A 22,357-nucleotide genomic window follows, 5' to 3' on the forward strand; every position below is an offset into this window, starting at 1 on the left:
CAATACTCCATAACTTTCAAATCTGGTAATATTTAAACTACTAAAAATGTAATATTCACTTCTAATTATGTTAATTCCTGTTTGTAACATGGAAACTTGAATATTATTTGGTAAACTTGCAGCTGCTACATATAATTGTGAATTTACAACTGCATATTGACCAACTTTTGATATCAATCCTGGGTGGTTTGCCATTGAATATTTATCATTTACCAAAAATGCTACATTTTTTGCAACACCAATTATGTTAGTTACATTATTGTAATATAAAATCTTTCTAGAAATTGTAATAGTACCTGCAACAGTGTAATGGAATATGGTTGCATTGACCCAATAATTATCACTCACTTTGGAACCATCGGCTTTATATCTGAAAGTTTCGTCTAGTTTCATATAATTCAACAATGCATTAGGTGGTGTGAAATTTGTATTATTCACATTGATTGTCAAGTAATTATCAACTGTAAAGTAATCATCTGAATTAGCTGGAAGTGGTCTCATTGCCAATATGAAATTATTATTATTTACATTGACATTGACAGAATCTCTTTGTAATGGAGCAGTATAAATCTTGAATGGCAATGTAGTACTAACAGATTGAACTGTGTTCATATTAATTGGATAAGAACCATCCAATCTAACTTGATTATTAACTCCTTTTATGGAAATAGGATGTCCAGGAATGGAAGAATATTGAATTTTAAGAGTTTCTCTATAAGTTCCTGGATAAATATATAAAGTATCATCTGGGAACAACATGTATTGAGCTCTTGAAATAGTTTCCCATGCTGATGCATATGATTTTCCAGTATTCAAATCTGTTCCATTCTTTTGGTTGACCCAATAAATTTGAGGAGCAATCGAATAAGTATGAAGAACCTTTCCTTTCCAGACACTAACTTGTAAAATCTTGAATCTGGAACCAGATTGAACATACTTATCAAAGAAACCAATCTTACCATCATTCGAATAAAATACTTTCATTGCATTAGTATCTGAATCAACTGCATTGACCAAATAATCAGCATTTGCCACACTCAATTGACCAATCGATATTTGAATAGCATTATTAACTTTCTTAACATAAATCTTGTGATTAGTTGTAACAACTGGATTACCATATGCACCAACTAATAATGTTGAGCTGTGGATGACAGTTCTCTGACCATTCAATACACGTGTAATGGTTAATGGACCTGGGTTTTGTAATTGAATTTCATAATAGTTATTAGAATCAATATAATTGAATATGAATCCTCTTCCAGGTGATGAATAATATGAGTTGGCAATAATTTGAAAAGTGACATCATTGGAAGTGACATTAATTTTGGAAATTGTAATGGTATTAGCAGAGTTAATTGTTAAAGAATTGGAAGAAATTGAGTGTGAACCTTGGGTACTAATCCAACCACCTCCCATTCCATTACTTGTTGTGAAATTATCTTGTTGTAGTAATAAATTGGTGGATGTTAATTTTTCAGCACTTTCAACATTGATTGTAATGTAATCAGTCTGAGTAATAGTTTTGGATGATTGTTGATTGTAATAGGTTGAATTTCTCTGAATGGTGAATGTTTTGCCTGCTTGACCTGCACCTGGATTGAAATTGAATACTTTGTTGGTGGAATCGTATACCATACCACTTGAAAGTGGACCATAGGAGTATGTGATTGGAGTTTTAGGTTGACTATGTAATTGGACTTCTGTTGACGAAATACTCAAAAAACCATACTCTTTTACTCTTGCACCGCCGATTGGAACAACATAATAATCACCTTGGTCGACGCCATTTGGTAAGTTAGCACAAAAAGCAAACTGGTTGACCAACAATAAAAAGAAAATTAGGATTCCCCTCTGAAATGAAAGGCTCATTTTTTTGAATGGTTGGGTTGCTATGGATGACCATTCACGCTGTTAAAAGAAAACAATTAGAAATCGAATAGTTTTCCACAGTGTGTACTGGAATGCAATATCGCATTGTTACAAACAGTGTTTTACCAGTTCAATCAAGTTGACCATCAAATGTCGGTAAAATAGAGGTAGGCAACATCTTCTATCATTTTTTGGCTTGTGTCTATCGGATAGTTTGACTCTTCCTATTTAATAGAAAATCATTCAAATTGAATAATTGTGAAAAACCATAGAGAACTTCCATGGGTTGAAGTATTAAATTGAATTGTATAAAAAATTAAAGAGGATTCTTTTCACAAGTTCTCAATATTTCGTGTTTGATGCGTTCGAACACAATTAAGGCAAACTCTAAAAATTACCAAACGTTCCTTCTCTTGTACGGTTTCATTTTTTCCTTCCTTTTTTTCATTTTATATGTTATTTAAGAACAATTAAGGTTTGTATAGTAGGAAATATAGCTGGCGTAGCTCAGTCGGTAGAGCGTTGGTCTAATAAGCCATTGGTCGCCGGTTCGATCCCGTCCGTCAGCAATTGTTTTTTATTTGTAGAATAAAAGAAAGCACGCAAAACCAAATTCGAAAAGTAACGGAATTTAATTAAGAACTGTTAAACTCACAGGTAAGGAAAAATTCTTTCATCTAGATTTTTAGAACTTGTGCTTAGAATGAATAAATACACAACGATTTCTCCTTACTCCCGAGGCAATTTAATATTATATATTAGGTTTAATTCATCACTCCAAACCAAAAATCTCCCGCTAACTTATTAAGATATTAAAAATATTTACAAAAAAAATGAACCAACTCGATCCTAGTGCCTTATCCCAAATTGCTTCATTCCTTACTGTAGATGATATTGATGCTTTCAAATTTATAAACCGAAAGAATGTGGCAGTCTTCGGAAGTGGTATAAAATCTCAATCGTTGGTGAATCGGGACTTTTCCTATCTTTTTGATGAGCATCATGAGAACAGTGATTTGGAAAGGGAGTGGTCAATCTTTGAAGATCGTAATATACCATCCATTCTGATTCAATTGAATTTTTTAGAGGATGATTTTCCAATCCCTCATGTATTGAGATTCTTTAGACATTTAGTTGGAGAAAAGAATTTTAAACAATGGAGTAGTACAGAAGCCGATATTATCATTAATTGGGGTTCGGAGGGAAGAAGTTCAATGGATTTAATATTTAAGGAAATTGATGCTCTTTCGTCTATTAATTTGAAAGGCATGGAGGCAGAGAATCAGGAACAAACAGTAAGAGAAATGATCTCAAATTGGAGAGAAAATAAGAGGTTTTTCATAAGTGAAAACGATGTTCTAAACCCTTTCCGAGTTTTTAAAAAGATTAAGATCAAAATTCAAGGGTTTCAGGATAAATTTTCAAATCTGTATGAGGAACACCCGAGACCAATTCGTTGTAAAAATTGCATCCATGTAACAAGTTCCCATCCCAAAACATTTTTCAATGAATATGACGTGATTATGTTTAATGGTTCCATCAAACATGATTATAAAACATGTAAAACATTTGACAATCTTCCAAGAGACAAGTTTGAAAAGTTTGATGAAAAATGCAGGCTTATTCTCTATAGTATAGTTAGATTCAAGTTGATTCCATTAATGGAAGAGTTTTCTATTGACTTGAAAACCATTGTAGACAAGAATACTATTCATTCTATTACAAAATTTATAGAGAAAAAGGACCTAAGTGATGCAGAAAAACAGCACAAGTTGTTTTTATTCTTTACCACACAATATAACATTTTAGAGGCTTACAGAAACAGATACTTAAAAGGAGATATTTCACCACAAATATTTGTTGATAAGGAAATGCAGGACTTGGAGGTTGTACTTGAGTGTTGCTACTTTGATCTGATAAGACTAAACTTTGAGAGCATGAATGATTTACAGCGACAGATGTTTTTTGAAACATTTACAAAATCATTTTTAAAATCTCAACTAATGATATCGGATGAATTATTGGAAGAATATGGCAAAGCAACTAATCAAAAAATAGAGAACCGATTTAAATTGGAGAAGAAAAAGGAAAATGTAAAACTAGTATTTCAGACTCTGGAATTTCAAAGAGTTATTGGAATTGTTAGAAACAATATTTTACAATTTCCAAACAAGAAAACATCTTCATGTTTTAAATCTATTGAGCTAAGTAGACCTCAAAATCAAAAAATGATTTTTGACACCAAAACAGGCACACTGAACAAGTGCATTTCCAAGTTTTGCTGCTCGCATTGGTTAACTAGTTTATGTAGTCTCACTACAGTGTTAACATCTTGGTGCTGTACATATCCGTGTTGCAACGATCCCAAAAGATTTTCAAAAAGTATAAATATGATAGAATAATGGGAAAGTATCATTCTGAAAGTTTGGCCAATTGTTGCTCCTCATGCTGTACTTTAAGAACTGACCACAAGTATTTACCTGTATTGGATTTGACGAGCGGAATTTTACAAATTAATAACTGTATGGGTATGTGTATTCCAATGTGTAGGGGAGCTTATGCTGATCACCACGAGCAACATTATTGCGATAATAATCGTTTCTAATAAACCGATTAAATAATTACTGAAACTGTATTGAACTATATCAGAATAAATTATTTACTTAGAACCACTTTTTACCAAACTTGCCAAACTTCTTTCCGATTTTTCCAATCTTTCCAAATTTACCAAACTTGCCCATTTTCTTTCCCATCTTTTTCAATTTTTTCATATCCTTATGAGTATGATAACCTGGTGTGACATGAGCGTGCATTGTTGTAGTTGGTTGTTGATAATAACTAGTTGTAGTTGTTGTACTACCAGTGACAACAGGTTGTTGTGGATAACCAGTTTGCATTGGTGGAGCATATCCTTGCATTGGTTGTTGTGGATAACCTTGTTGAGGGTATCCTTGTTGGACCATAGGTTGTTGAGGATAACCTTGCATTGGTTGTTGAGGGTAACCTTGTTGAGGATATCCCTGTTGAGGGTATCCTTGTTGTGGATAACCTTGCATTGGTTGTTGAGGATATCCTTGTTGAGGGTATCCTTGCATTGGTTGCTGTGGATAACCTGTTTGCATTGGTTGTTGTGGATAACCTTGTTGTGGAACCATTGCTTGAATTCCAAAGTCTTGAGCCAATAAGTCAACAACAAGACTTCCAGATTTGGCTCCAGTCAAAGATAATGTCAACTTTTCAACTACACCTCTCTTCAATGAAGACAATGGTGCTGAACAACTTCCCATAGAATCATGTTTACCGATCAAATCATGATCAAATACATCAAAAGTTACCATTTCTCTACTAGGATCACTAACAGAGAATGTAAAAGTTTGTGCCCAGGTTGGATTGAGGGTAGCTGGTTTCACAGATGTTTTCTGAGAGGAACTTCCAACTCTAACCACAACATATGGATCTGTTAGTTATTATTATTATTGGCGTCGTTTTTGATCATCACAAAACAATTATTTCACATCAAATCACGATCAATAACCAAATTTTAATCACACTACTTACCCGATGTACCACTAATGTCTTTAGCAACAAGTCTTTGACCTGCAACAACGGTTACTGTCAATGTTGGCATATTGATGATGATGAATTATTGAATATTTGAATGGATGATGGACAAATCCTTTTTCCTATTTTTTTGATGAAGATTTGTACTTGTTGGAAAATGTTTTAATAGACGACAGGTAACATGGGGCGCTCTGAAAATGAATGTAACCATTCATCCATGATCCTTCTATTAGGGTTCTTCTTCTTGTGCAGTTAGTTATTTAATTATTAATAATAATTACTATCGTGATGATTAATCAAATTCTTTTCCTTTTGATTTTTTAAATTGTATCAAGTACAAGGTACAATTATCAGTGTTTTCATCTAGACTACATCCGTTCTCATTAATCTTCCAGCTACTTCAAATGTTTACTTTAAGAAAGACATCGCTTCTTGTTCAATGTTTTTTTAGAATATTTGGCGCCGTTTTTAATTATTTAATTTCAAATCTTAAAAAAATTGAAAATGACAAAGATTAGAGAGTTGGATGATCAAGGAGTGGAAATACCTGTGGAGGATGATTCGGATGATTGGGTTGATGAAGAAGAGGAGGACAATGAAGATGATTGGGAGGATGATGATTCAGATGAAGAAGAAGAGGATGGAGAGGACGATGATGATGAATTAGGAGCTGATATTACGGAATTGTTTTGTTTTTCGGAATCATTTAATCCTAATGAATATATTGAAAGAATTAAAAGCAGAGGAGGCTTAGTCGTGGAGCATCCTGAAGACTTTTTGAGAGTTTGTCTCTTTGATAATGAGTCTGATCTTACAAATGAAGATGAAAAGAAGGCTTTTGCAATGCTTACCAAGAGAAAAACCAGAGAAGACTGTTTCCAACTCCTATCTGAAGAGGAAAAGAAATACATCTCTCATATTAGTGATGACTATACTGTTGTAATAATTACTTCAAAGGAAGATTATCAAAAAAAGACTCCAACTTGTCAATTAGCTTCCTTCCTCATCGATTATACACAAATAATGGTTGGATCAATAGTGAATTCAAACTTTTTGGATATTTATTTGGAAAATCCTTCGAAAAATGTTGATGATATCATCTATTCAGAATCTAACGATTGTTCGATTGGAATTCCCTTCCAAACAAATCATCCAGTGTTTCTCTTGTCCACAAGTGAAGAAAAGATGCAAGAAATGAGACAATACTTTTCTGAAAAGGACGTACCAATCATGTCCAGAGAAGTTTATGACTTTCAACCAATTACCTTGTCAGATTGTACTATTGTGATGAATGAGGAATTCTTCTCCAGAGATCCAAAATCTCTTACTTTGGAGGAAATTGATATTTTACAATTCTATGTCCACACAAATGGTATCACCTTTGAAAGAGCAAAAGAGTTATTTGAAGAATGTAAGGACATTAGTAGTGCAGACTATGACTATTGTGAGGAAATGTTGAAAAAGATGAACATTTTCCAACAGGTCTACAATTTCTCAACCATTAACAAGAGAAGATTCAGAAGACGTATCTTGGATGAAGCAAAATCAAAAGAATTTACTGAACATTTGAAAGAATTGCCAATCTACTTCAATGACTTGATTGAAAACATACCTAACGAAATTATTTATCATATTCTTCCATACTTGCCAGTTCATGAATTACTGCAATTTAGATTGCTTTCTCATGTAGCCAATTTAATTTGCTTGCAAGACTTTTTGTGGAAGGATGTTTGTTCGAGCACTTGTAAAAACCATCACTTCTTGAAACCTCTTCTCTCCAATGAAAAGATATTCAACCTTCCCTACATGCTCATCTACAGAAATCATATCCAACCTTTAATTATTGATTACAAACAAATCAAGAAGGAGATGTTTTTGGAAAACCTTGCAGAAGAGAAAGTCTTTAAACAATTTATTACACCTGCTCTATTTATTGATACATGTGTTAGTGAAGATTCCTCAGTACCTATTGGAACAACTAAAATGTCAGGTGAACCTGATCTACCAAAAGGATTTGACTCTCAAAGAATAGTGAATTTGACTCTTCTTTTGCAGTTGAATATTGAAGAAAATAAGGATAGTGATCTCTTTGGATTGGCCTACCAAGTATTTAAGCAAAAATCCTCCATGTTCCCAACAACAGGCATATTATTTATATTTTGCAATAGTGACGACGAATTATCTCCTTCTAAGGTTTTCCACTATGTGGGATCAACTGATAATTTGGAACGACTCAAAAGAAGTGCTAATGATTCAAGATTTTGCTTTACTGTCAAATTCTATGAAGCTTTGAGTTTATGTAACGATTCCCAAAACTTGTTTGCCAAAGATATTGATGAATATGAAAAACAACTCAATAAGGGTGATGATGACAAGTCTGAAAAGTTGAGTCAAAGTTTACACGCACCATTCTTAACATCAGAACCTCACAAACTTTTTGGTGCTCTTCCTGTTCTCTATGATGATGAATGGTATGATGAGAATGATGATGCATCAAGCAGTGGATCCGAGTCTGAAGATGATTACGAAGAAGATCCATACTTTTACATTGACCTTAACCAATTTGCAACACCTTTAATACAATTATCAGAGGACAGTAAAACACAGGAGAATAACATATTGGAGAGTTCTGTTGATGTTGAGAGTGCCTTCCTTCTCGCTGGATCTGGAGAAGGCGTTGCTGTAGATAAGGACTGTACATGGAAGGAAATAATGAGCTTAGAGGATGGCTCCAAGCTCTTTGAATTGCAAAATCATTTCACATCATGCTTCTCCTATCAACCAGGAACTAAAATGTACAAAAAGTACAATCATCTCGTTAAACAAATGAAAAAACAAGCCAAAAAATCAAGACATGAACATTAAATAAATCCCTGAAGTGTTATTATTTATTATGTACATTATTGCTCAGGAACGTGAACGAATGATATGTTATGGAATTTGAAATTATTCTTTGAATTCTTCTTTTCATTTTCAAAGGCCTCCTCCTTATAGAAAGTCCAAGATTGATTTCTTGCATTTCCTCCATTCGAAGATGAAGATGCTTGTTGTTGTACACTATTTCCCGATGAATTCACAAATGTGGAATCTTTTGGAAATTCAACACAGTGATGAATGGTTGAACTCGTTGTGGTCACAGTTTCAGTAACGAGTGTTCCAGTCTTTCTCTGTTTCGAAATTCCTCTCAAATTATTCAGAGAACTAGAACTGTTACTCTTTCTTGAGAGTGAGGCCAATGAAGGAGTAGGTGACAAATTTCCAGGAGTATTCGTTGTTGGACTGGCAGGTGAAGTGCTTGGATTTTTCACAACTGCCGACAATAAATTATTAGACGAAGCACTCCTATTATTCACAATGAATGAATTTCTTCTCTGGAGAGTGGACAACTTGAGTGATCTTTCAATCATTGCATTACTAAATTGTTGTTGCTGTTGTTGTTGAATGATATGATTGTTTTGATTGTTTTGGGAATTGTTAAATTGTGGTGGACATGTACTAGTTGTGGTATTGTTGTTAAATGTTGTGAATGGAGTTGTGGATAAATTAAATGATAATTGTCTTGGGAGTTGTTTCGTATTATTGTGAACATCTTCAATTGGTGTTTTGGATTGATTTAATTCAGAAACTAATCCATTGATATCCAATTGTAAGAAACATGGAGTTTGTGGACTCAATCCATCCAAAGCTCTATCAAGATCAGTTATTGCTTCCATTGAATTCGAATGTGAAAGTGTCATACTATTCGAAATGATACTGTTACAAGTGGATTGTGAAGGAGAGGTGCAATTATTCATAGGAGAAGGTGTTTTGGATTTTAAATTATTTCCATTCTTGTTACAAAACATGCATGGTTGCTTTAGGTTTCGACTAGTTTCGCAATATTTACAAGTGTTTGATGATTGTTGGAAGGAATGAAATTTGTTTGGATAACTTGTGGTTCTTCGGAGTGAAGATAATGATGAATCTGATGGGATGTGGAGTGAAGAGGGAAGTTGTGTAAAGGTTTCGTCTAGCATCATGTGGCTTTCGATTTGTTGTTCGAAAGTTAGATTCGTTGGAGAGGAAGGTCCAGAAGTTTTAGGAGGGCAATTAAATGATTGTCCATTCACATCTGGATTATGATTGTTAATCAGCTTATTGTACAATTGGTTATTTGAAATGTTAGAAACGTTATTCGAAAGTAAAAGATTCATCAAACTGGCACTTTCATTACTATTGGACGTAGAAGAAAGCGAACTATTCATACCACTGAAATTGAAATGTGGTTGAGAAGTCATCATTGTGTGTAAAAGTTTTTTTGTTTAGTTTTCTTCAGACGAAACTTGATAAACACTGAAAAGGATCGAACACAATATCTAAAGTTCGGCTTTTAGAACGCCAAAGGTGTTTGCCGTTGTATTTCGGTTGTGTCAGTTTTCTTGTTACTTTCTTTCACAATAAGCAAGCAAACGCCAAGATTTTCTTATTTCGTCAACTTTCGTAAATTGTTTATGGCATGTAAAAAAACCGACTTGAGAGATTTCCATTCCAAAGAGTTAATGTTTGGTCTTTCACAGTTTGTTGAGCTTGTACATTTAATTATTTAAAAACTATTTACATTACTAATTGACTATTGTTTCTAATAATTGAAATTAAACTAAACTGATCAGAAGAAACGAATCAGATACAGTAGTAAGGAACAATGAAGATGAAAGTATTGTGAAGTGTTTCTCATCTATTTTTATTTCCACAACGGTCTTGTTTGGTAAGAACCAGAAAAAAACATTTTCATTTCGAATATCTTCTCTCGCGTTCTATTTGGTCTATTCGAAACACGTCAAAATTACAACATCCTAAACAGTGAAACGTGTTGAATCCTTCTCTTCAAAATCAGATAGGTTTCGCCTATTCGTAAAACTAGACAAACCGAAACTCAACACAACGGACGCATTATCTGCTAACAAGAAAGCCACAAGCAAAAGGGTTGCCAAAAGAATTAAATCATCATCAATGGTTACAAACTTTCATATATGGTTGATATTAAACAATTTTAGAGGTTGTAATTTTATATTATTAATTTAAATTTGTTGTTATTAAAGAAATTGAAATATTGTCTGACAATTTTCGAAAATTATCTTGGAATTCATGAGAAGGAATCATTTTGAAAGAAACAGTCTCCTCACAATTCATATTTCTTAAATGTATTGAATTTCATGTACATGTTGTGAAAGTTCGTACAGAATATAAAGATTTTGTATTTGTGGAATCAATTGACAATCACCTCGTTTTCCACAGAATGAACTGTGAATAATCATGAATTTCTAATCTTTTATCAACCTAATTGACCAAATCAAGTCTATTTAGATTCGAATGAAAATTGTAATAAACGATCTTATACAATAAAACAAAAAAATTGAAAGATCACCAATGAGATAGTAAAGAGACTTAGATCGCCCATTTCAAGTTCAAATTAGTTCCGTCTCATTACTATCCATTTTAAAAACCTCAGTTTAGTCTCACATACAAAAATAAATCACACTTTAAAAAATGTCATCCTCTCCATTTGGCATTCACAAAACTGATAAATCATCATCAGCAACTCCACCAACCACCATCAACAATAGTGTGCCACCACCTCCTCCTAACAATATTGTTAATAATAATAATAACACAACTTTACCAAATTGGAGACAACAACAATTGACAAAAAAGGAAGAATCAAAAAGTGTTGCTGTTGGTTGTAGTTTACCAAATGTTCCACCTCCACCACCTTCAATTGGTTCAGGTTATCAAATTCCTCCTAAAAATGTCACTACTTCACAGTTGACTAGTTCAAGTAAATCTACTACTCAACCAATTGTTCCTCCTCCTCCACCTGGTATTGTTAACAACCATTCAATGAATCAACAACCAAATTGGAGACAACAACAACAAATTAAAAAGGAAGAATCTAATAGATCTGTAACTAATGCTACTCAACAACTGCCAAATGTTCCACCTCCACCTGGTAATAGTGTCACTCAAAATCTCCAACAACCAAATTGGAGACAACAACAACAAGCAATGAATACTAAAAAAGAAAACATAACCATTCCACCTCCAATACCAAGCTCAACAACAACTGTCAAACTTCCAACTAGTACAGCACCTCCAACAAGCTCAACAACTGTCACATCCTCTCATGCTGTTACAGTAGGTAGTGGTGGAATTGTTGTTCCTCCCCCTCCACCTGGTAATTTTGTGGCAATAACTCACCAAGCAAATGTCAGAAAACCAATTATTAACACTTACATTCCACCAGTAGTTGTCAGTACTGAAGAAACTTTGGAATTTTACAAGGAATTATGTGATAAAATTCCAGAAAAGAGAATTGGACCTGGATTTAAGGACATTCCAGAACCAAAATTCAATTGTAAAAAGCATACGAATACTGGTGATTCAGAATTGGAACTTTCGATTGAGGATAGTGATCCAAATTATGTTGTAATACCTTCTCAATTCCAATACGATAGTGGACTGGGATTTAGTTTTGCATTCTCTGTCAGAATTCACAATCCAAAGCCTTATTACATTTTTGTAAGGGAGGTGCAAGTTTTTTACAAGGATATGACTGGAAAGTGGATTGAAGCAAATTTTCCATCCTACCAAACATTGGGAATCAATTTTCATCACGATGACAAGTTAAAAGTTGAAGGAATGGAAAAACTTTGGTGTCATTTCACAGCCAATTTCACACCAATTCCAAAACTTAGTCAAGTTATTTGGGGAACTTCTTACAGTTATATTACACATCCCTCTCTCCCTCAACCATTGACCTTGAAATTGATCATTCATGATTCTCTTGAAAAAACCAAAGAGTTACTTGTTGAGCAAGTGAATGTAATTTTCCCAAAAAAGAGAAACAATCGATACATTGAAATATTGAATGAAATCTCAACATTTAAAAAGGGAACCAAGTATGGAATTGAAACTGTCGAATCGTTCTATAAGATTGTTTTTTGTGAAGATATGTATTATGGGGATGCCAAATTCATCTCATTTGGATTTCAAGATCATGAGGAACGAGAGGAAAATAGAGATAAAATCCCAACCTCAATCGAGATTAGTTGTGGCAGTATGAGTGAAAGTTCCAACTACAGTGAAACACAATACATCCAAATTGATTTTATTGAAAAGTTGGAACAGCAAGCAAAGAAGGAAAACCTTTCTGAGATTCCATATGCACACTTTGGTGTTGTCTTTCTATTCGATTCGAAAGGGCTCATGTATGGGGCGAGAGTGAAGATTGAGTCGACCTCTCAAACTGTGGAAAAAATTGTCTTGCTTAGAGATTTGATTAAGGTACTCAAATTGGACAAACAAACTATCAAGAAGAGATTTATTTATTAAAATATGAATAAACAAAACGAAACCATTTTTTTTATTAGAAAATATTATATCAGATATTGCTATTTATTATTTAATAATAATTATAAATATTACATAATAAAAATGAATAGACAACTATTGGAATATGTTTATAATCTCTTTCCGAATCCAACAACTGTAAAATTAAAATTCATCCGATCGGATGATGATATGAGCCTTGTACTACATCAAAACATTGCAGTCTTGTTTTTTCATTACAAGGGAAAGACTGTTAATGTAATTGATGAAACAATTTTAGATAATTTGGGAAAGGTTTGTTTTTAAAGATCATCAGCTGATTGAATATTTAAATTATTTAAATATTAATTATTGGAAAATTACAGATGATCGGAGATGTAGAACGTTTAGTATTGGAAGGTAAAATACATGGATTAATGATGTACAGTTTAAAAAAGGATTGTTTTATTGCAGGAGCTGATGTAAATATGATTTATACAATAACTGATAGAGAAAAAGCAAAAACTCTCTCAAGAACAGGACAATACCTCACGAGAAGGATTGAATATTTACCAATTGTTGTTTTGGCTGCAATTCATGGAGTTTGTTTGGGAGGAGGATTTGAATTGTGTTTGGCAGCATCCCATAGAGTTTGTTCTAATTATTCAAAAACTTATTGTGGACTTCCTGAAACGAAATTGGGGATTTTGACAGGTTCAGGTGGGTGTGTCAGATTGCCACGATTGATTGGATTGGATAATTCGATTCAAATGATTTTACAAGGAAGTTCCATTGGAGCTAAGAGTGCATTGGAATGTGGAATTGTTGATCAGGTGTTTCCTTACGAAGTTGAACAGAATAATGATGAATACATATCAAAAACCAAACCTCAAGCACAAGATGTGGAATTCTTTCAAAGATCTTTCGAATATATCAAGGATTTATCTGTACAGACACTTCCTGAAAGGGAGGAATTAATTGCTGAAGCAATGAAGGATATATTACAAGTTGCTTCCTCACGATTATTCAATAGGGAGCCATCTTTCCAATTACAAAAGTACAAGAGAAGGAAAATATCTATCAGAGAATATCTGAAAGACAATCCAATTGGAAGATTATTTATCGAGTTTATTGCTTCAAATAATATCAAGAAACAAACAAGAGGAAGACCATTCCATTCGCCACACAAAATATTGGAAACAATAATTAGTGGATATACCATGACAATAGATCAAGCCCTGGAGATTGAGGCATCTAATTTTGCAGAGCTTGTCATTGATCCAGTTTCTAAAAATTTGATTTCCCTCTTTAACATGTTGGAAGCTGCTAAAAAGGCCGAAAATTATTGTGATCCTCAATATTGTCATTTGAAGATCAAGCAAGTAATCAACAGGATTGCTGTTTGTGGAGCTGGTCAAATGGGATGTGGAATTACTCAACTCTGTCTATCAAAAGGTTACAACGTCTATCTAAAAGAGGTGGAATATCACTACTTGGAAAATGGATTGAAACGTATCAAGAATGAGCTCTACTCTAAACAAATTCGTTCTGGAAAGGTAACAGAAAATCAACGAGATGAAGTCATTTCCAAATATTTAGAAACTGGCTTGAAATATGACCCAATAGAAAATTGCCAAATGGTTATTGAAGCAGCCCTTGAAAGAATTGACATTAAGAAGGAAGTTCTCGAGAGAGCACAAGCATTCAACAAGGAAATAATTTTTGCCACCAATACCTCCTCAATTCCATTAACATCCATCGCAGAGGAGAGTAACATGAAGCAAAATGTGATTGGGTTGCACTTTTTCAATCCAGCCAATGAGATGCCACTTGTGGAAATTATTGCTACGAGATATACTTCACAGGAGGTATTAGCGAAAGCTTACCAATTTGCTCTAGATTTGGGGAAAATTCCAATTGTTGTGAATGATAGTCCAGGATTTTTAACAACCAGATTATTTGTGGTGTATTGCATTGAGGCAACAAGTATTGTATTGGATGGTGTTCCATTTGAGGAAATTGATCAACGATTACAAGAATTTGGATTTTCAACAGGTGTATTGTCTATGCTAGATCACAATGGTCTCGATGTTGCCATTCACGTCATGCCAATCCTAGCCCAAAATTTGGCACTCAGATTTGACCACTACGAAGCCCTTAAAGAACTAGTTAAAGGTGGCAATACAGGTGTGAAAAATAGAAAGGGTTTCTACTTGTACGATGAATATGGAAGACAAACTGGAATCAATCCGGAAGCTCTCAAAATTATTTCTCGCTATCAAGCCAAGAGAGAAAGAAAAGTAACACTGGCAACACTCTACGATGATATTGTTGATCGATGCATTCTCGTCTTGGTCAATGAGGCAAGTAAATGCATTGAGGAAGGAATTATTGCACTACCTGAAGCTGTGGATATTTCAATGATTATGGGATTTGGATTTCCATCATTCCTTGGAGGTTTACTTTCATTTGCTGATTCGTTGGGAATTGCAAATATTGTAAAAAGATTGGAAGAGCTCTCTATTAGATATGATTCTGTCAAAATGCCATCAAAACTGTTGGTTGATATGGCAAAATCTAATCATCACTTCTTCCCTGAACGAGTTGTTTTGCATTCAATTATTGCCAAACAACAAAATCAACAACATGCAAGTAAATTGTAAAGTATTGTAAAAGAATTTGAAATTTATTTTAACGGATGGAGAAAAGTTTATTTGAATGGTAGGATTTTGATGAAGCAATAACACGAAAGTGTTATTAACGTTGATCAGTGGTTGGGAGAAATTTACAAAGAAAGGAATGGAGGTTAGAATACAGAGTTTCGAATAAACTTTCTCCATCATAGGCAGTTGAAGATTATTTTACAAGCAGTTGTTAATGTTTTACAAAGTGTGGCTCTGACTTGATTGTTGTAACAGTACTAACAGCAGCAACAATTGCAAGAGTAACAGCAGCAGTTCTTAAATTCCACATTACGAATTGAGTTTTGGTGAAAGGAGTTTTTTTCTGATTTTTTGTTTGTAACAAGATTGATGTGATCAAAGTTTTCATTTGATCAAATACCATATTTGAAACCAATTTGTTTATCTCTTTCGAATATCAAACATCATTTTACAATAGTTTAATCATCTTGAATACAATGATCTACCAAATATCATACAATTCAATTCCATCAACTCCTGCCTCATTGCATTATCAGTATACTGTTCAATAATGGTCTTATTTTCATCAATAGCTTTTGTTGGAAGTTGAGAAATTCCACCCTTTTGAGGTTTGCTCAAATCAAACCATGGAAAAATAATTCAGCTTTTACATTCCAAGGAAATAATTATTTCTTGTAAAATCATGAGCAATAATTCTAGGCGCTGTAGTCTTCATACAACTGTCCGAATGTTTTATTGTTGACAGCGCGTGCGTTTTATTCAAGTTTAACACGCACACATTCTTAATAAAAAAAACAGAAGAACTTTTTGAAAAACATATTCGAAATAAGACAAAAAAAAATGAAGATTGGAATTATTGGTGCAGGTCATATAGGATCAACCCTTGCAAAACTACTTGTTCAACAAGGTCACACTGTTTTGATTGCCAACTCAAGAGGTCCTCAAACATTGAAACAAGTACAAGAGGAGACTAAGGCAAAACCTGTCGAGCTGTTGGAGATTGTTCAAGAAGGTGATTTGGATATCATCATTCTCACAATTCCATTTAAAAACGTTTCTCTCCTTCCCAAGAATTTGTTCCAGAACCTTCCTCAACAAGTGATTGTGGTTGATACGTGCAATTATTATCCAGGAGTTAGAGATTCTCCTACTGATGAATTGGACAAGGAGATCATTACCCATAGTGAATGGGTTTCTCAACAAATTGGTCATTCTGTAGTTAAAGTGTTTAACAATATTTTGACACATAGTTTGGCAGTTAAGGGTGCTAAAAAAGGTCAAACAAGAATTGCACTACCAGTTGCTGGAAATGATCCTTCAAAAAAGAAAGTGATCCTTGATTTGGTTGATCAACTTGGATTTGATCCTGTTGATTCTGGAACTTTGGATGAATCATGGAGACAACATCCTGCCACACCTAGTTATTGTACTGATTTGAATGTGGATGATTTGAAACAAGCCCTTCATAGTGCTGACAAAACGATTAGAGTTCAACTTCTCAGTCAAGCATTTTCTCAATACGGTAAGGTACATCTTGCTTATTGTGAAAAGCATGGAAAAGATGCTACCAAGTTTACATTTCAAGACTTACTAGATGAGGGAGGTGATGAAATCAATGACATTGTTGTCAACATTAACCGTTCATTGTATCAATAATGAACTTATCTGTAAATTAAGGCACATTAAATATTGATTCACGATTGTCATGTTTTTAAATCAATTATTGCAAAACTAAAATTATTTGCTGACGGACGGGATCGAACCGGCGACCAATGGCTTATTAGACCAACGCTCTACCGACTGAGCTACGCCAGCTATATTCATTGATGAAATAAACCTTAATTGTTCTTCAAATTATCTTTTTCAAGAATGAATACGTTTAAGAGCATTGCAACAGAATGAAAGAGGATTTGAAAGGAAGTTAAGCAACAAAAAAATGGAACAAATTCTTAAGGAAGAACACTACTTGAGGAATGAAGAAAACCTCAATGTATCATCATCCGATAGCAAATGTTCTTCATCAAATAAGAGAGGCCACGAAAGTATTGAATCTTCAGAAGAACACAATCATGAACAATCCACCTTACAACCTCCTTCTAAATCGCTCAAATTAAATGTTGAACCTCATCAGCAACAAGACGATCTCGAAATACTTCTCAACCGATTGAAAGAAATTGAAGAGGAAAAGTGCAAGATAATTCAAGAATTCAAATTACAAGAAGCCTTATTAGAGAAGGAACGTTTGGAAATTCTCTCCATGATAACTCTTGGTAATGAAGAATTTGATACAAAGAAGCCCGTTCACCTCAATGTTGGTGGATACATACTGACTATTTGTATGGGTGTATTTGTCAATTCTGTGAGGGAACCAAATAATGTAATTGATAAGATGTTTAAGGGAATAATTCCACTTCATGAAACTCCTTCATTAGTATTCGAGGAGAAGGTTTTCTTTATAGATTGTGATGTTGCTATTTTCAAGATTATTATCGAGTGGATGAAAACAGGAGAATGTGAAAAGCTTTCGGAAAAGGAACTGAAATTAGTATTGAGAGCTTGTGAAGAGTTTGGATTTGAGAATTTTAGGAATCACTTGATACAAGAAAAACAAGCAACTCTTCCACCAACAGCATCTGACACTATAACTAATTCTAATATTTTGGATCCTAACATATTAAGGGAACTCTTTGAAAAACATGTAAAGTCAAAGAATGATGGTTTATTATATAGAGGAACAAGAGATGGTTTTAAGGCAACCGACTTTCACAAACATTGTGATCAACAAGGGAAGACTGTGACGATTGTTCAATCAAGAAATGGTCATATATTTGGTGGATTTACATCAAATAATTGGGAATCTTCCAAAGGTTTCAGAACAGATCCCTCTGCATTCATATTCAAGATTGATTCTGCATCCATTTCACGATTTGATATCAAATCTGACTCGTATAGGAATGCAATTTCTTGTGATATTGAAAGTCTTCCTTCTTTTGGTTTGGATTTCAAACTCTCCTCATCATGCAATGAAAATTCCAACTCATACTCCAACTTTGGGCACACCTATCAATTACCAACTGGATTCACTTATGAAAGTGAGCAGGCAAGAAAGTATTTAGCTGGTAGTTGCAAATTCCAAGTAGTGGAAATTGAAGTATTTAAAGCACTCTAATTTTCAATACAATTTATTAACTTTAACATATTTACAACTTCTCTAATATTTGCTAATTCGAAAAATTATTTATCTGTAAACCTCTGTAAACCTTCCTGCCTCACTTAATTGAATCTCTCTCATAGCCTTATTTGATATCAAACATTTGCAAATCAATATCTAAAAAAGTCCTTATGAGGATCATTCAGTCAAAAACCTATTTTTACTCATAATTTACAGTTCTCTCCCAAAATCAGAGCTAGACTTTACAAAAAAAAATCCAACACATAATATCTTGCGTTTTTTGCGGTCAACAAGAGAGAAGAATCTTTCTTGCAATTCGGAGAGGAAAAAAGAAAACCCTCATCATTTTCATCAATTAATTGCAACCATCACCATCAGCAGCAACAACAATTGCAGCAATGACCATAGTTACTAATTCATACAATTTTAATAATTGTCATAATAGTAGCACCAATAATGCAAGAAAAATGTTGATGAGAGAAAAATTTATTAAATTGGCGCTTCACCTGCAAGATTTGAATGAAATTAAGAATGCATTTGTGGAAAAGTATGAAGAAATGAAGAGCCTTGTAGAAACAGTTTTGGAGTGTGGATACGAGCATGATGATGAGGATGAAACAGTTTCGAATTTTGTAAATGACGAAGAAGAAGAAAAATTGATCAAGGAAGAGTTTGTGAATTTTCTTGATCTGAATGAATTTTTACTGCCCTCACAACAGGAAGTTGTTGAGCAAGAATCTCATACTGGATTGTTCGATTCACAGTCAATTCCAAAGAGTCTTTCGTCTATGAGTTTATTCAGATGTGCTTCGAGTGAGAGTTTGCTAACTTCACAGCAATTGTTAAATGATTCTGTAATGATGCAACAAATTGCTTCACCAGAACATGAATCGACAAGTTCAGGAAGTGCATTACTACCATTAAATGTGCTTTCAGTTGTTGGTCAACCTTCTGATTTGATTTCACAGAATCTTGTCAAGTCAACCAATAATGTGAAACGGCACAAGCGTGCCAATAAATCACATAAGAGAAAGAAATTAATAGAGAAGGAAGATTCTTCAAAAAAGATCAAGATGGAAGAATCAATTGTTCAAACATCCATCGACAATTTTGCAACATTGCTAACGAAAGAAAATCCAATCACATGTCAGTCGCCAAAACAAACAGTTTATGGCGAATTTAATTGGATTAATAGTTTTGGATCATTTGGATCTGCAGATGGTCAATTTGATGGCCCAGTTGATATTAAATATCTCAGTAGAAGAGACTATCTCCTTGTGGCCTGTTACAATAATAAGAATATTCAAATTTTTGATGCTAAAACACTTGAATACAAGTATCAAATTTCCACACAGAGCGAAATTAGAGGAATGGCACTCGATCCCACCAATGACAATTCAATCCTAATCAGTTGTGATGACAGCATTGTATCCAGATATACCATTATGGAATCATGGCATGTGGAAATGTATGGCTCTAAAGGATGTAAATCGAATCAATTCAATGGGCCTACAGGAATGGTTGTCGATGAAGAGGGCAGAATATTCGTATGTGATTGTCTCAATTCTCGAATAGTTGTCCTCTCAAAGGAAGGTCAATTTTTGTACAATTTTGGAGAGAAGGGAACTAAGAAAGGTCAATTTCTCATGCCATGGTCTATAACAATTGATTCGTTTGGTAATTTACTGATTACTGATAGTGGACGTCATGTAATTCAAGTTTATTCACCCAATGGAGAGCATTTGAATGAAATTGGAAAAAAGGGATCTTCCAAATTCGAATTCAACACACCGAGAGCCATCACAATTGATCAAATCACTGGGAATGTTCTCATATGTGATGAAGGAAACAATCGTATACAAATATTCAATTCTACTCTGACAGAACATGTGAAAATCATTGAGGATCGACTCCATGCTCCAACTGGACTCACTTTAGATCCAACAAGAGCCCTCCTCTATGTTTCTGAATGGGATCTGGAACATAATTTCATACAAATTTTCAAATAAACTAAAGACATTAACAAGAATTCCGCCTCTAGAAAATTAAGAAACTTCCTTATATAGGTCAATGGGCTACCCTTGCTCTTGGAGTTTTAAATTTCTCTCAATTTCAAACATTTCCACTGTTCAAAATATTTATGAATATCACTCTCAACCAATTCTTAGAACTCGTTACAATTTAACAAAAATACTTGTTGTTTTTTGTTCTTCAATTTTGTCGAATATTTTTGTTGGCGCCCACAAAAAAATTTCAAAAACAAATCAAAAAAAACAACGCAATTTCTTACCTCACGTTTTTGAGAGTAAAAACAATTGATTTACATCAACAACAAGCTTGTGAGAAGTGGGTGAATTCACGGACAAGATTCAATCATACCTCTCTATTAATATTATTCAGCAATATCTTAGCATCAAGCTATTTTTAATTTAAAACAAAAAACAATGCCGTTGTTCTTTCATGAAGGCTTGCTCAAGAAGAGTCGTTCGAGAGCTTCTACGAAGAGGGAGAGAAACACAAACTCCACCTCCGAAGGATCATCACTGAAGAGAAAATATACAGATTATGAGGAAGAAGAATTTTGTGATTGTACTGATGATTTTGCTTGGAATTTGCCGATTGCTTCACCAATTTCAAGTATGGAAGATGTTTGTGATTCTTTTGATCAAAAAGTTAAGAGAATCAAACCTTCATCAAATTTAATTAAATCGGAATTTAGTTTTGGACAAACAAATCAAACCATTGTAAATAATTATATTAACATGAACTATAATACAAACAATTCAGAGTTGGACATTTTAAACACCAATTATGAAAGAGTTGAAAAGATTGAGGAAGATGAATATGCAGAATATTATAGAGTGACAAGAAAATACGACCACAAATTTTGTAAATTAATATTGTTGAAAAACAATTCAAGCGGAGACGATATATACAAACTATTGAGTTTGAGAAATTCGAATATAGTAGAAATCACACATTGTGGTCTCATTGGTAAGCGACCATTCCTTGAAACGAAATGGTACAGAGATGGTACATTAGACCAACTCCTCAAGAGAGGAGAATTTATTTCCGAGAATAGCTTAACGAGAATGGCCAGCAGTCTTTTAGATTCATTACTATTTATTCAGGAAAATAATATTGTCTGCAGAGACTTCAGACCTTCTAACATTCTGGTCGAAAGACATGGTGCATTCGAGTATGATTTGAAATATAATTTGGAATTTATTTGCTTTTCATCCCACTCCACTGAATCACAAAAGAGAAATATCAAATCCATTGGACAAATACTCTTCATGCTAATGACTAGAAAATCATGCATCAATGAATCTATTACAAGAGAATATCTATTAGAGAACATTTCAGGAGTCTATTCTCCAAAGATTGTCGATCTTGTCCTTGTCCTACTCTTCTCTGATTTAACTACTTGCGAAATCTTCCAATTCTTGAATTAATTCAAATAAAACACGTCCAATCTGTTAAATAATTCAACACTTTAGTAATATTCTATTATCCTTCTTGTCTCTTAATTGGAGTGTAATTATCAAAAGGCTCATTTATCATTGAAGCATCTGTGCAGCCAAGTTGAACGGACCTGTGGCTAGTACTTTTTGAGATTATTGATAGAATCCAAAGTTCAGCACCTGAAACACTATAAAACCAAAATTGTGCATAGAGAGCGAGTAGGGATTATCTGTTACTGGAATAGGGGTCTCAAATTTATCGTTGCTTCACTAATCTTTCA

At 33.8% G+C, this 22,357-nt stretch overlaps 11 protein-coding genes and 2 non-coding genes across 13 annotated transcripts in view; 9 read left to right on the plus strand and 4 right to left on the minus strand.

Annotated features, from left to right (window-relative positions):
• The window catches only part of NAEGRDRAFT_75844 (uncharacterized protein), a gene marked incomplete at both ends in the record, with an annotated part of 5,985 nt that extends 4,113 nt beyond the window's left edge, over window positions 1-1,872 (minus strand). Inside the window, one exon of the mRNA XM_002669165.1 lies at window positions 15-1,872. Within this exon, the coding sequence (XP_002669211.1) occupies window positions 15-1,872 (1,858 nt within the window). The remainder of the gene's footprint in view (window positions 1-14) is intronic.
• A 496-nt stretch (window positions 1,873-2,368) lies between these two features.
• NAEGRDRAFT_t818 lies at window positions 2,369-2,441 on the plus strand. Its single transcript has one exon. It is a non-coding gene; the product is annotated as a tRNA-Ile (tRNA).
• A 264-nt stretch (window positions 2,442-2,705) lies between these two features.
• Window positions 2,706-4,274, plus strand: NAEGRDRAFT_54359 (uncharacterized protein; the record flags this gene model as incomplete). The annotated part of the gene is made up of 1 exon (XM_002669137.1): window positions 2,706-4,274. The coding sequence occupies one exon, from the start codon at window positions 2,706-2,708 to the stop codon at window positions 4,272-4,274; it is 1,569 nt and encodes a 522-aa protein (XP_002669183.1).
• Window positions 4,275-4,514: 240 nt separating this feature from the next.
• NAEGRDRAFT_82212 (C2 domain-containing protein) lies at window positions 4,515-5,553 on the minus strand. Its single transcript, XM_002669166.1, has 2 exons — window positions 5,431-5,553; window positions 4,515-5,329 (listed from the first exon to the last, which is right to left on the minus strand). The coding sequence occupies exons 1-2, from the start codon at window positions 5,498-5,500 to the stop codon at window positions 4,536-4,538; spliced, it is 864 nt and encodes a 287-aa protein (XP_002669212.1). The 5' UTR covers window positions 5,501-5,553; the 3' UTR covers window positions 4,515-4,535.
• Window positions 5,554-5,925: 372 nt separating this feature from the next.
• Window positions 5,926-8,330, plus strand: NAEGRDRAFT_82213 (uncharacterized protein). The gene has a single exon (XM_002669138.1). The coding sequence runs from the start codon at window positions 5,938-5,940 to the stop codon at window positions 8,296-8,298; it is 2,361 nt and encodes a 786-aa protein (XP_002669184.1). The 5' UTR covers window positions 5,926-5,937; the 3' UTR covers window positions 8,299-8,330.
• A 3-nt stretch (window positions 8,331-8,333) lies between these two features.
• On the minus strand, window positions 8,334-9,713 carry NAEGRDRAFT_54362 (uncharacterized protein; the record flags this gene model as incomplete). The annotated part of the gene is made up of 1 exon (XM_002669167.1): window positions 8,334-9,713. The coding sequence occupies one exon, from the start codon at window positions 9,711-9,713 to the stop codon at window positions 8,334-8,336; it is 1,380 nt and encodes a 459-aa protein (XP_002669213.1).
• Window positions 9,714-10,959: 1,246 nt separating this feature from the next.
• On the plus strand, window positions 10,960-12,801 carry NAEGRDRAFT_75848 (uncharacterized protein; the record flags this gene model as incomplete). Its single annotated transcript, XM_002669139.1, has 1 exon — window positions 10,960-12,801. The coding sequence occupies one exon, from the start codon at window positions 10,960-10,962 to the stop codon at window positions 12,799-12,801; it is 1,842 nt and encodes a 613-aa protein (XP_002669185.1).
• A 362-nt stretch (window positions 12,802-13,163) lies between these two features.
• NAEGRDRAFT_75849 (multifunctional enzyme required for beta-oxidation) lies at window positions 13,164-15,440 on the plus strand (the record flags this gene model as incomplete). The annotated part of the gene is made up of 1 exon (XM_002669140.1): window positions 13,164-15,440. The coding sequence occupies one exon, from the start codon at window positions 13,164-13,166 to the stop codon at window positions 15,438-15,440; it is 2,277 nt and encodes a 758-aa protein (XP_002669186.1).
• Window positions 15,441-16,280: 840 nt separating this feature from the next.
• On the plus strand, window positions 16,281-17,096 carry NAEGRDRAFT_75850 (uncharacterized protein; the record flags this gene model as incomplete). Its single annotated transcript, XM_002669141.1, has 1 exon — window positions 16,281-17,096. The coding sequence occupies one exon, from the start codon at window positions 16,281-16,283 to the stop codon at window positions 17,094-17,096; it is 816 nt and encodes a 271-aa protein (XP_002669187.1).
• Window positions 17,097-17,182: 86 nt separating this feature from the next.
• On the minus strand, window positions 17,183-17,255 carry NAEGRDRAFT_t824. Its single transcript has one exon. It is a non-coding gene; the product is annotated as a tRNA-Ile (tRNA).
• Window positions 17,256-17,376: 121 nt separating this feature from the next.
• NAEGRDRAFT_75851 (uncharacterized protein) lies at window positions 17,377-18,609 on the plus strand (the record flags this gene model as incomplete). The annotated part of the gene is made up of 1 exon (XM_002669142.1): window positions 17,377-18,609. The coding sequence occupies one exon, from the start codon at window positions 17,377-17,379 to the stop codon at window positions 18,607-18,609; it is 1,233 nt and encodes a 410-aa protein (XP_002669188.1).
• Window positions 18,610-19,010: 401 nt separating this feature from the next.
• Window positions 19,011-20,621, plus strand: NAEGRDRAFT_75852 (uncharacterized protein; the record flags this gene model as incomplete). Its single annotated transcript, XM_002669143.1, has 1 exon — window positions 19,011-20,621. One exon carries the CDS (start codon window positions 19,011-19,013, stop codon window positions 20,619-20,621), a length of 1,611 nt encoding a protein of 536 aa, XP_002669189.1.
• Window positions 20,622-21,056: 435 nt separating this feature from the next.
• Window positions 21,057-22,067, plus strand: NAEGRDRAFT_75853 (uncharacterized protein; the record flags this gene model as incomplete). Its single annotated transcript, XM_002669144.1, has 1 exon — window positions 21,057-22,067. The coding sequence occupies one exon, from the start codon at window positions 21,057-21,059 to the stop codon at window positions 22,065-22,067; it is 1,011 nt and encodes a 336-aa protein (XP_002669190.1).
• Window positions 22,068-22,357: the final 290 nt, after the last annotated feature.

Source organism: Naegleria gruberi (genome assembly GCF_000004985.1).
Source record: "Naegleria gruberi genomic scaffold NAEGRscaffold_86, whole genome shotgun sequence".
Classification (NCBI taxonomy): Eukaryota; Heterolobosea; class Eutetramitea; order Acrasida; family Naegleriidae; genus Naegleria; species Naegleria gruberi.